This window comes from Xenopus tropicalis, chromosome 3 (genome assembly GCF_000004195.4).
Source record: "Xenopus tropicalis strain Nigerian chromosome 3, UCB_Xtro_10.0, whole genome shotgun sequence".
NCBI lineage: Eukaryota > Metazoa > Chordata > Amphibia > Anura > Pipidae > Xenopus > Xenopus tropicalis.
Genome location: NC_030679.2, coordinates 609,943 through 623,523, shown reverse-complemented (window position 1 = coordinate 623,523; position 13,581 = coordinate 609,943). Strand labels below are relative to the sequence as shown.

The window sequence follows — 13,581 nt, the reverse complement described above, 5'->3', positions numbered from 1 at the left end:
CAATCTAAGGTCCCTATCCCATATTTTATTCTGCATAATTCATGTATAATTACTGAGACAGGAAGCTTGATGCCCCTCCCCGTGTAGTGATGCCCCTCCCCCTGGCACAGAGTGGTACCGACCCTTACCCAGTGAGGGGAGGAGTCAGAAGTGGAATGGACCCAATGGGGGTGAGTGTGTGTGGGGGGGTGTATGTGGCCCCCAGTCCCATGAAGCCCCCGCAGACAGAAGGCAATGTACATAGGGATCCAGTGATACATTGTATTTACTTTGCAACTGATACAGTTTCCCAGAATATTTACAATTGGCTGAATTTGGGGGCAGATGGACCCCCCATAGGAAAAGGCCTTTCCCCAGTGGCTCATTCTTGGTTCTGTCCATCTCAGTAGCCAATTGGTGAGTCTATCCCATACTGAGCCCCAGCGGGAACCAAACGTCACTATCGTACGGCACGTGATCCAGCGGCACATTCACTGCAGCCACGAACTGCCCCCTGTGTCTCACTGCCACCCGCAACAGGCGCCCGGCGGGATCTGCCACGAAATATCTCACCTGCAAACCAAACACAGCCGGGCATCAGGGAACCAATCATTGCTGCTCTCTTTCCCATGGTCAGGCAGGACCCCCCTCCCCCTGGGTAAGTGAATCCAATCTCCCCCCAGTACTTACCCAGGTACAGAGCTCTGATTCTCTGTACTTCCTGCTCCTGGGCTGCTCTCTTTCCCATGGTCAGGCAGGAATTTCCCCCTGGGTAAGTGAATCCAATCTCCCCCCAGTACTTACCCAGGTACAGAGCTCTGATTCTCTGTACTTCCTGCTCCTGGGCTGCTCTCTTTCCCATGGTCAGGCAGGAACCCCCCCCCCCTGGGTAAGTGAATCCAATCTCCCCCCAGTACTTACCCAGGTACAGAGCTCTGATTCTCTGTACTTCCTGCTCCTGGGCTGCTCTCTTTCCCATGGTCAGGCAGGAACCCCCCCCTGGGTAAGTGAATCCAATCTCCCCCCAGTACTTACCCAGGTACAGAGCTCTGATTCTCTGTACTTCCTGCTCCTGGGCTGCTCTCTTTCCCATGGTCAGGCAGGAACCCCCCCTGGGTAAGTGAATCCAATCTCCCCCCAGTACTTACCCAGGTACAGAGCTCTGATTCTCTGTACTTCCTGCTCCTGGGCTGCTCTCTTTCCCATGGTCAGGCAGGAACCTCCCCCTGGGTAAGTGAATCCAATCTCCCCCCAGTACTTACCCAGGTACAGAGCTCTGATTCTCTGTACTTCCTGCTCCTGGGCTGCTCTCTTTCCCATGGTCAGGCAGGAACCTCCCCCTGGGTAAGTGAATCCAATCTCCCCCAGTACTTACCCAGGTACAGAGCTCTGATTCTCTGTACTTCCTGCTCCTGGGCTGCTCTCTTTCCCATGGTCAGGCAGGAACCCCCCCCTGGGTAAGTGAATCCAATCTCCCCCCAGTACTTACCCAGGTACAGAGCTCTGATTCTCTGTACTTCCTGCTCCTGGGCTGCTCTCTTTCCCATGGTCAGACAGGAACCTCCCCCTGGGTAAGTGAATCCAATCTCCCCCCAGTACTTACCCAGGTACAGAGCTCTGATTCTCTGTACTTCCTGCTCCTGGGCTGCCTCTTTCCCATGGTCAGACAGGAACCCCCCCCTGGGTAAGTGAATCCAATCTCCCCCAGTACTTACCCAGGTACAGAGCTCTGATTCTCTGTACTTCCTGCTCCTGGGCTGCTCTCTTTCCCATGGTCAGGCAGGAACCTCCCCCTGGGTAAGTGAATCCAATCTCCCCCCAGTACTTACCCAGGTACAGAGCTCTGATTCTCTGTACTTCCTGCTCCTGGGCTGCTCTCTTTCCCATGGTCAGGCAGGATCCCCCCCTGGGTAAGTGAATCCAATCTCCCCCCAGTACTTACCCAGGTACAGAGCTCTGATTCTCTGTACTTCCTGCTCCTGGGCTGCTCTCTTTCCCATGGTCAGGCAGGAACCCCCCCTGGGTAAGTGAATCCAATCTCCCCCCAGTACTTACCCAGGTACAGAGCTCTGATTCTCTGTACTTCCTGCTCCTGGGCTGCTCTCTTTCCCATGGTCAGGCAGGATCCCCCGGGTAAGTGAATCCAATCTCCCCCCAGTACTTACCCAGGTACAGAGCTCTGATTCTCTGTACTTCCTGCTCCTGGGCTGCTCTCTTTCCCATGGTCAGGCAGGAACCTCCCCCCCCTGGGTAAGTGAATTCAATCTCCCCCCAGTACTTACCCAGGTACAGAGCTCTGATTCTCTGTACTTCCTGCTCCTGGGCTGCTCTCTTTCCCATGGTCAGGCAGGAACCCCCCCTGGGTAAGTGAATCCAATCTCCCCCCAGTACTTACCCAGGTACAGAGCTCTGATTCCCTGTACTTCCTGCTCCTGGGCTGCTCTCTTCCCCATGGTCAGGCAGGAACCCCCCCTTATGATGACCACATGACTGGGCCCCCCACTTACTAATTCATTGTGGATTGGGGAGGCAGATTTCCCTTTGGATTTGATCCTTATCAGCGACGTTTGTTGCGGATCCGGTAACAGAGAAACCTCAATATCGGCGCTGGGGGCGGAGCCATCTGGGAGATGCTGTGAAATGGGAAGTGGAATAAGGGGAGGAGTTTGCAGTTTATCCCCCAATTCCGACCTCTTATTACATTGTAGGGACCCCCATTTAATAACAAAGAGCCTGGAACCCTAGAACTTGAAATGGCCAATAGTCATGTCCCCTGGGGGTCTCATATCATGTCCCCTGGGGGTCTCATATCATGTCCCCTGGGGGTCTCATATCATGTCCCCTGGGGGTCTCATATCATGTCCCCTGGGGGTCTCATATCACGTACTGTGGGGGTCTCATATCATGTCCCCTGGGGGTCTCATATCACGTACTGTGGGGGTCTCATATCATGTCCCCTGGGGGTCTCATATCACGTACTGTGGGGGTCTCATATCATGTCCCCTGGGGGTCTCATATCACGTACTGTGGGGGTCTCATATCATGTCCCCTGGGGGTCTCATATCACGTACTGTGGGGGTCTCATATCATGTCCCCTGGGGGTCTCATATCATGTCCCCTGGGGGTCTCATATCATGTACTGTGGGGGTCTCATATCATGTCCCCTGGGGGTCTCATATCACGTACTGTGGGGGTCTCATATCATGTCCCCTGGGGGTCTCATATCACGTACTGTGGGGGTCTCATATCATGTATCCTGGGGTCTCATATCATGTCCCCTGGGGGTCTCATATCACGTACTGTGGGGGTCTCATATCATGTACTGTGGGTGTCTCATATCATGTACTGTGGGGGTCTCATATCATGTCCCCTGGGGGGTCTCATATCATGTCCCCTGGGGGTCTCATATCATGTCCCCTGGGGGGTCTCATATCATGTCCCCTGGGGGGTCTCATATCATGTCCCCCTGGGAGTCTCATATCACGTACTGTGGGGGTCTCATATCATGTACTGTGGGGGTCTCATATCATGTCCCCTGGGGGTCTCATATCATGTCCCCTGGGGGGTCTCATATCATGTCCCCTGGGGGGTCTCATATCATGTCCCCTGGGGGGTCTCATATCATGTACTCTGGGGGGTCTCATATCATGTACTCTGGGGGTCTCATATCATGTACTCTGGGGGGGTCTCATTCTGAGTTGTACATAAGAGCTTACAGTCTAGCGCAGGCGGCTGGCTCTTTAGTTGATGGGGACACAGTAATGGGGGGGACAGTAATGGGGAGGGGACAGAGTAACGGGGGGAGGGGACAGAGTAACGGGGGGGAGGGGACAGAGTAACGGGGGGGGGACACAGTAACAGGAGGAGGGGACACAGTAATGGGGGAGGGGCACAGTAATGGGGGGGAGGGGACAGAGTAACGGGGGGGGCACAGTAATGGGGGAGGGGGCACAGTAATGGGGGGGCACAGTAACAGGGGGAGGGGACACAGTAATGGGGGGGCACAGTAACAGGGGGAGGGGACACAGTAACAGGGGGAGGGGACACAGTAATGGGGGGACACAGTAACAGGGGGAGGGGACAGAGTAATGGGGGAGGGGACACAGTAACAGGGGGAGGGGACAAAGTAATGGGGGGGCACAGTAACAGGGGGAGGGGACACAGTAATGGGGGGCACAGTAACAGGGGGAGGGGACACAGTAATGGGGGGACACAGTAACAGGGGGAGGGGACACAGTAATGGGGGGACACAGTAACAGGGGGAGGGGACACAGTAATGGGGGGGCACAGTAACAGGGGGAGGGGACACAGTAATGGGGGGACACAGTAACAGGGGGAGGGGACACAGTAACAGGGGGAGGGGACAAAGTAATGGGGGGGCACAGTAACAGGGGGAGGGGACACAGTAATGGGGGGGCACAGTAATGGGGGGGCACAGTAACAGGGGGAGGGGGCACAGTAATGGGGGGGCACAGTAATGGGGGGCACAGTAATGGGGGGGGGACTCACAATGTTCCGGAGATGCTTAATGAGCACTGACAGATTCTGGTTCTTGTAGGAAACGTGTAGTTGAACCGCGGGTCTTGTCTCCGTGTCTGTTATACAGAGAGATACTGTGTGCTGATTGGGCAGAACCGCCAGCCTGGCACCCAGCCCCGCCCACTCACTCCCCCACCCACATGTACCCAGCCCCGCCCACTCACTCCCCCACCCACATGTACCCAGCCCCACCCACTAACTCCCCCACCCACATGTACCCAGCCCCACCCACATGTACCCAGCCCCACCCACTAACTCCCCCACCCACATGTACCCAGCCCCACCCACTAACTCCCCCACCCCACATGTACCAGCCCCACCCACCCACTCACACCCCCACCCACATGAACCCACCACCACCAACTCACACCCCCACCCACCTGCCTACATGCCCCTCCCACATGCCCATGCCCCCATGCACACCCACCCTGGTATAGCACCCCAGTACCCACTCACACACAGTACCCCGGGCACATATTGCTCCTGAAAGTTTAAATAAATTCCTTGATTTGGCTGATTTTTAGATACAGGAGCTAAATTGCACCAGTGCAGTTGCCCTTAGCAACCAGTAAGAAATTACTTTCAATTATTAGTCAGAAAATGATCCCATGGGAACTGCATGGATACAGCTTAGTGCCAGTCTTTATATATCAACTCCTTTAATAAAATGCAGAATAGAAAGAGCAAATAAGCAGAGGTAGGTACTTACCCCCCATGGGAGAAACTGCCCCAGTCCTGCCCTCAGCACCCAGGTAGGTCAGCACTTTCTCACTCTGTAAGGGACACAGAGATACTCATGTATTATAAGGGATAATGTACCCCCTACTGTAAATGATAAGGATATTAGCAGTCACTGAGGGGTTCTGTGCCCCCCATATAAAGGCACAAGGCTGCAGGCTGAGTTATACAGGGAACTCTGAGTATCACTCATGTATTATAAGGGATAATGTACCCCCTACTGTAAATGATAAAGGATATTAGCAGTCACTGAGGGGTTCTGTGCCCCCCATATAAAGGCACAAGGCTGCAGGCTGAGTTATACAGGGAACTCTGAGTATCACTCATGTATTATAAGGGATAATGTACCCCCTACTGTAAATGATAAGGATATTAGCAGTCACTGAGGGGTTCTGTGCCCCCCATATAAAGGCACAAGGCTGCAGGCTGAGTTATACAGGGAACTCTGAGTATCACTCATGTATTATAAGGGATAATGTACCCCCTACTGTAAATGATAAGGATATTAGCAGTCACTGAGGGGTCTGTGCCCCCCATATAAGGCACAAGGCTGCAGGCTGAGTTATTACAGGGAACTCTGAGTATCACTCATGTATTATACGGGATAATGTACCCCCTACTGTAAATGATAAGGATATTAGCAGTCACTGAGGGGTTCTGTGCCCCCCATATAAAGGCACAAGGCTGCAGGCTGAGTTATACAGGGAACTCTGAGTATCACTCATGTATTATAAGGGGTAATGTACCCCCTACTGTAAATGATAAGGATATTAGCAGTCACTGAGGGGTTCTGTGCCCCCCATATAAAGGCACAAGGCTGCAGGCTGAGTTATACAGGGAACTCTGAGTATCACTCATGTATTATAAGGGATAATGTACCCCCTACTGTAAATGATAAGGATATTAGCAGTCACTGAGGGGTTCTGTGCCCCCCATATAAAGGCACAAGGCTGCAGGCTGAGTTATACAGGGAACTCTGAGTATCACTCATGTATTATAAGGGATACTGTACCCCCTACTGTAAATGATAAGGATATTAGCAGTCACTGAGGGGTTCTGTGCCCCCCATATAAAGGCACAAGGCTGCAGGCTGAGTTATACAGGGAACTCTGAGTATCACTCATGTATTATAAGGGATAATGTACCCCCTACTGTAAATGATAAGGAGGTGAGTAGGTGAGAGAATACACAATCAGGCTCGTTAGTATTACAAGGAAACATTAATTACAGATGTGGGTTTGGCGGAACAATGAATGGGGCTGTTGCCGGGGGCCGGTAACGCTGGTAACGATCGCTCCCACTGGGGAACTGAATTGATCCCCTATTTATTATTATTATTACATTCAGATTCGCAGGGAACGAGAAACACAAAATCATTTCCATAAGAAATCAGAGCAGATAATGATACATTGTAGCAAATGGGCCCGGGGGGGGTTCTGGAAATGAGCAGCCCCCTCTCCTGCCCCTCCGGGGGGGCAATTGCTATCAGCCAATAGCTGAGCTGCATTATCCACCGTGTTACCGCACAGCTCACTGGGAATGCTGGGAAATGTGTTTGTGTAACTGTAACTCTCAGCCGCACAGCGACGCACTATTATTAAAGGGGAAGTATGATGATAAACTTTTTTCTAAATATGAATTAAAAATGATGTTCTCCATCTTGTCCTACTGTCCCCATCTTGTCCTACTGTCCCCATCTTGTCCTACTGTCCCCATCTTGTCCTACTGTCCCCATCTTGCCCTACTGTCTCCATCTTGCCCAAACTTTCCCCATCTTGCCCTACTGTCTCCATCTTGTCCTACTGTCCCCATCTTGTCCTATTGTCTCCATCTTGTCCTACTGTCTCCATCTTGTCCTACTGTCCCCATCTTGCCCAAACTGTCCCCATCTTGCCCTACTGTCTCCATCTTGCCCTACTGTCTCCATCTTGTCCTACTGTCCCCATCTTGTCCTACTGTCTCCATCTTGTCCTACTGTCCCCATCTTGTCCTACTGTCTCCATCTTGTCCTACTGTCCCCATCTTGTCCTACTGTCCCCATCTTGCCCTACTGTCTCCATCTTGTCCTACTGTCTCCATCTTGCCCTACTGTCTCCATCTTGTCCTACTGTCCCCATCTTGCCCAAACTGTCCCCATCTTGCCCTACTGTCTCCATCTTGCCCTACTGTCTCCATCTTGTCCTACTGTCCCCATCTTGCCCTACTGTCTCCATCTTATCCTACTGTCCCCATCTTGCCCTACTGTCTCCATCTTGCCCTACTGTCCCCATCTTGCCCTACTGTCTCCATCTTGCCCTACTGTCCCCATCTTGCCCAAACTGTCCCCATCTTGCCCTACTGTCTCCATCTTGTCCTACTGTCCCCATCTTGCCCAAACTGTCCCCATCTTGCCCTACTGTCTCCATCTTGTCCTACTGTCCCCATCTTGCCCTACTGTCCCCATCTTGTCCTACTGTCCCCATCTTGTCCTACTGTCTCCATCTTGTCCTACTGTCTCCATTCTTGTCCTACTGTCCCCATCTTGCCCTACTGTCCCCATCTTGTCCTACTGTCCCCATCTTGCCCTACTGTCCCCATCTTGTCCTACTGTCCCCATCTTGTCCTACTGTCCCCATCTTGTCCTACTGTCTCCATCTTGTCCTACTGTCCCCATCTTGTCCTACTGTCCCCATCTTGCCCTACTGTCCCCATCTTGCCCTACTGTCCCCATCTTGCCCTACTGTCCCCCTTGCCCTACTGTCTCCATCTTGTCCTACTGTCCCCATCTTGCCCAAACTGTCCCCATCTTGCCCTACTGTCTCCATCTTGTCCTACTGTCCCCATCTTGCCCTACTGTCTCCATCTTGCCCTGATGTCTCCATCTTGCCCTACTGTCTCCATCTTGCCCTACTGTCTCCATCTTGCCCTACTGTCCCCATCTTGCCCTACTGTCCCCATCTTGCCCTACTGTCTCCATCTTGCCCTACTGTCCCCATCTTGCCCTACTGTCTCCATCTTGCCCTACTGTCTCCATCTTGTCCTACTGTCTCCATCTTGCCCTACTGTCTCCATCTTGCCCTACTGTCTCCATCTTGCCCTACTGTCTCCATCTTGCCCTACTGTCTCCATCTTGTCCTACTGTCCCCATCTTGCCCTACTGTCCCCATCTTGCCCTACTGTCCCCATCTTGTCTTACTGTCCCCATCTTGTCCTACTGTCTCCATCTTGCCCTACTGTCTCCATCTTGTCCTACTGTCCCCATCTTGCCCTACTGTCTCCATCTTGGGGGCAGGGTACTGGGGCAGTTGAGACAGGGGTAGGTAAGAGACACTCACCTGCTTATTAATCTTGCGGATACTAGCCATTGCTGCGCGTTTAATGAGATTTCTGGGAGCGCCCCCTGTGGGACCCGTGAGGTCGATGTGAGACACAGACTTGGCCACGTCTGAGAGCGACATGTTAGCGAATGTGTGAATGAGATTGTTCAGTTTCACTGGGAAACACTGAAGGCTCTCCCCAAATTTCCTAGGGGTGCAACCATAGCAACTCATTGATATTAATATGAAACAGCCAATGAATGTTCCCCCCCCAACTGTTTGGCCTTACTCCCCCCCATCCTCCCTCTTCTCCCCCCTTCTATATTTCCCCTCTCCCCCCATTTGTCTCTCTACTCCCCGAACCCCTTTCCCTTCCCCTCTCTCCTTCTGTCTCTCATCCCCTCTCCTTTCCTTTTCTATTCCCCCCCCCCCAACTGTTTGGCCTTACTCCCCCCCATCCTCCCTCTTCTCCCCCCTTCTATATTTCCCCTCTCCCCCCATTTGTCTCTCCCCGAACCCCCTTTCCCTTCCCCTCTCTCCTTCTGTCTCTCATCCCCTCTCCTTTCCTTTTCTATTCCCCCCCCCAACTGTTTGGCCTTACTCCCCCCCATCCTCCCTCTTCTCCCCCCTTCTATATTTCCCCTCTCCCCCCATTTGTCTCTCCCCGAACCCCCTTTCCCTTCCCCTCTCTCCTTCTGTCTCTCATCCCCTCTCCTTTCCTTTCTATTCCCCCCCCCAACTGTTTGGCCTTACTCCCCCCCCCCATCCTCCCTCTTCTCCCCCCTTCTATATTTCCCCTCTCCCCCCTCGCTACTCCCCGAACCCCCTTTCCCCCCCCCGCTCATTATTGCCCAATATTACCCTATAAATCCCGTTTACCTAGTGAAATAGCTGGTGGCCTCGGGGTCAGAGTCCTGGGGTCGGAGGTTATTATGGAGGTACCGCAGATCCTGCACCCCACAAAGCTCAGGGAGCCCCCCCTGTAACATCTGCCGGAGGAATCAGAGGGAAAGGCGTTGGCCCTAATGATGGGATAGTTTCCCCCCCAGACCTGCCCCCAATACCCCGGGACTCACCAGTTCCAGCAGGGGGAGCAGTAAGTGGCTGCGCCGACGCACAATGTTATAGGCCCGACAGCAAAGCTCCACGAAGTCTCTCGCTCTGTCCAGGCTCCGCCCCCCGTCGGTGATGAAATATTCCATCTCGGAGGTGAAAATAAATGGGGCTCGGTCCCTGGAAGCAAAAGATCAAAGATCAATTCTCTTGCTGCCCCCTGTGGATTTGCCCCCTGTAGATTTGCCCCAGAGAGCCCCAAGCTGATGAGCAGTAAAGGCCAAGTTTGCTGGACGTATGGGGCTCCCAGGGGGCATTTAGGGACCATTATTTCTGCCCCACCTCCCAGGGGGCATTTAGGGACCATTATTTCTGCCCCACCTCCCAGGGGGCATTTAGGGACCATTATTTCTGCCCCACCTCCCAGAGGGCATTTAGGGACCATTATTTCTGCCCCACCTGCCAGGGGGCATTTAGGGACCATTATTTCTGCCCCACCTCCCAGGGGTACAGGAACCCATTATATAGACCATTATATTGGATTATTATATATATATATATATATAGACCCATTATTGAGGGATAATCCCAAGCTCTATGGAAACCACAACTCCTAGTTACAAACTGTATCCAAGTGTCACTATCCCGGCAACAGGAATGACCAAGAATAGAGACACTTTTATATAAAAATTGAGCAGCAGAAATATAATATTATTAAATTACAGGCAAATTCAGTAATAATGAGAGGGTTACTTCCCCTTTAAACCCCCTGGTCGGGGAATAGAGGCCCCTGTCCGTAGGGGATCTATTGGCCGCTTTCAGCCAGAAGTAAATCAAAAGTAAAATTACTCAATTAATCGGTTAATAGAAGAGTCCTGATTGGATATGATTAACACTGACAGAGGGATGATTGGTTGGGGCCAAAGGATCTGATACCCAGGGGGAACCAGTACCATCAGCCGGTGTGTAAGGGGATAATTGGGTCAGGCACCCCCGCCTCCTAGAGAACCCCACTCCCCTCCCTCTCATACAAGGTCCCATGCCCCTATTACCCCTACCCCTATTGCCCCTGCCCCTATAACCTCTGCCCCTATTGCCCCTATTACCCCTGCCCCTATTGCCCCTGCCCCTATAACCTCTGCCCCTATTGCCCCTATTACCCCTGCCCCTATTGCCCCTGCCCCTATAACCTCTGCCCCTATTGCCCCTATTACCCCTGCCCCTATTGCCCCTGCCCCTATTACCCCTGTCCCTATTGCCCCTATTACCCCTGCCCCTATTGCCCCTGTCACCCCTGCCCCTATTACCCCCACCCCTATTACCCCCACCCCTATTGCCCTATCTGTCTCTATGATACTGAGCCATGTAACCCCCCATAGTGCCCATTTGCCCCAATACAGCCCATAATGCCCCCCACTCACCTCTTTATGTTACCGAATTTCTGCGCGTGACCCAGGAACTTGCCGAAGTCGATGTGGAACATGTGACCCGAGTTTGTCACCATAATGTTATCGTTGTGCCGGTCACACACCCCCAGTATAAAGGTAACAACGCACCAACCGGCGCAGGAGAACAGGAAATTCTCTTTGGCCTGTAGGGACCGACATTGTAACCATAGGGGCAACACAGGGTTCTGATATAGGGGTTTGGGTCTCAAGGGGGCAAGTGGCTCAGTCTGTACAGCAATATAGCCCCCACTGTCTCTCTATTGCCCTACTGTCCCCATCTTGCCCTACTGTCCCCATCTTGCCCTACTGTCTCCATCTTGTCCTACTGTCCCCATCCTGCCTTACTGTCCCCATCTTGCCCTACTGTCCCCATCTTGCCCTACTGTCCCCATCTTGCCCTACTGTCCCCATCTTGTCCTACTGTCTCCATCTTGTCCTACTGTCTCCATCTTGCCCTACTGTCTCCATCTTGCCCTACTGTCCCCATCTTGCCCTACTGTCTCCATCTTGTCCTACTGTCCCCATCCTGCCTTACTGTCCCCATCTTGCCCTACTGTCCCCATCTTGCCCTACTGTCCCCATCTTGCCCTACTGTCTCCATCTTGCCCTACTGTCCCCATCTTGTCCTACTGTCTCCATCTTGCCCTACTGTCCCCATCTTGCCCTACTGTCTCCATCTTGTCCTACTGTCTCCATCTTGTCCTACTGTCCCCATCTTGCCCTACTGTCCCCATCTTGTCCTACTGTCTCCATCTTGTCCTACTGTCCCCATCTTGCCCTACTGTCCCCATCTTGTCCTACTGTCTCCATCTTGCCCTACTGTCCCCATCTTGCCCTACTGTCTCCATCTTGTCCTACTGTCCCCATCTTGTCCTACTGTCTCCATCTTGTCCTACTGTTTCCATCTTGTCCTACTGTCTCCATCTTGTCCCTACTGATCTTGCCCTACTGTCTCCATCTTGCCCTACTGTCCCCATCTTGCCCTACTGTCCCCATCTTGCCCTACTGTCCCCATCTTGCCCTACTGTCTCCATCTTGCCCTACTGTCTCCATCTTGCCCTACTGTCTCCATCTTGTCCTACTGTCTCCATCTTGTCCTACTGTTTCCATCTTGTCCTTCTGTCTCCATCTTGTCCCTACTGATCTTGCCCTACTGTCCCCGTCTTGCCCTACTGTCCCCATCTTGCCCTACTGTCTCCATCTTGCCCTACTGTCCCCATCTTGCCCTACTGTCCCCATCTTGCCCTACTGTCTCCATCTTGTCCTACTGTCTCCATCTTGCCCTACTGACTCCATCTTGCCCTACTGTCTCCATCTTGCCCTACTGTCTCCATCTTGTCCTACTGTCCCCATCTTGTCCTACTGTCTCCATCTTGCCCTACTGTCTCCATCTTGCCCTACTGTCTCCATCTTGCCCTACTGTCTCCATCTTGTCCTACTGTCCCCATCTTGTCCTACTGTCTCCATCTTGCCCTACTGTCTCCATCTTGCCCTACTGTCTCCATCTTGCCCTACTGTCTCCATCTTGCCCTACTGTCTCCATCTTGTCCTACTGTCTCCATCTTGCCCTACTGTCCCCATCTTGCCCTACTGTCTCCATCTTGCCCTACTGTCCCCATCTTGCCCTACTGTCCCCATCTTGCCCTACTGTCCCCATCTTGCCCTACTGTCTCCATCTTGCCCTACTGTCCCCATCTTGCCCTACTGTCCCCATCTTGCCCTACTGTCCCCATCTTGTCCTACTGTCCCCATCTTGCCCTACTGTCCCCATCTTGCCCCTACTGTCTCCATCTTGCCCTACTGTCCCCATCTTGCCCTACTGTCCCCATCTTGCCCTACTGTCCCCATCTTGCCCTACTGTCCCCATCTTGCCCTACTGTCTCCATCTTGCCCTACTGTCCCCATCTTGCCCTACTGTCCCCATCTTGCCCTACTGTCTCCATCTTCTTGTCCTACTGTCTCCATCTTGTCCTACTGTCCCCATCTTGTCCTACTGTCTCCATCTTGTCCTACTGTCTCCATCTTGTCCCTACTGATCTTGCCCTACTGTCCCCATCTTGCCCTACTGTCTCCATCTTGCCCTACTGTCCCCATCTTGCCCTACTGTCCCCATCTTGCCCTACTGTCCCCATCTTGCCCTACTGTCCCCATCTTGCCCTACTGTCCCCATCTTGTCCTACTGTCCCCATCTTGCCCTACTGTCTCCATCTTGCCCTACTGTCCCCATCTTGCCCTACTGTCCCCATCTTGCCCTACTGTCCCCATCTTGCCCTACTGTCCCCATCTTGTCCTACTGTCTCCATCTTGCCCTACTGTCTCCATCTTGCCCTACTGTCCTCCATCTTGCCCTACTGTCTCCATCTTGCCCTACTGTTTCCATCTTGCCCTACTGTCTCCATCTTGCCCTACTGTCTCCATCTTGCCCTACTGTCTCCATCTTGCCCTACTGTCTCCATCTTGCCCTACTGTCTCCATCTTGCCCTACTGTCCCCATCTTGCCCTACTGTCTCCATCTTGCCCTACTGTCT

The 13,581-nt window shown here is 52.9% G+C and overlaps 1 protein-coding gene across 3 annotated transcripts in view; it reads right to left on the bottom strand.

Annotated features, from left to right (window-relative positions):
- Positions 1–247: 247 nt before the first annotated feature.
- pik3c2g (phosphatidylinositol-4-phosphate 3-kinase catalytic subunit type 2 gamma) overlaps positions 248–13,581 on the bottom strand; it is a 53,932-nt gene continuing 40,598 nt past the window's right edge. For all 3 annotated transcript variants that reach the window (XM_031898403.1, XM_031898405.1, XM_031898404.1), the window contains 8 exons: positions 11,027–11,196; positions 9,629–9,785; positions 9,432–9,541; positions 8,571–8,760; positions 5,228–5,291; positions 4,489–4,574; positions 2,487–2,612; positions 248–552 (listed from right to left, as the gene is read on the bottom strand). In XM_031898403.1, coding sequence (XP_031754263.1) covers positions 403–552; positions 2,487–2,612; positions 4,489–4,574; positions 5,228–5,291; positions 8,571–8,760; positions 9,432–9,541; positions 9,629–9,785; positions 11,027–11,196 — 1,053 coding nt within the window. In that variant the 3' untranslated portion in view covers positions 248–402. The remainder of the gene's footprint in view (positions 553–2,486; positions 2,613–4,488; positions 4,575–5,227; positions 5,292–8,570; positions 8,761–9,431; positions 9,542–9,628; positions 9,786–11,026; positions 11,197–13,581) is intronic.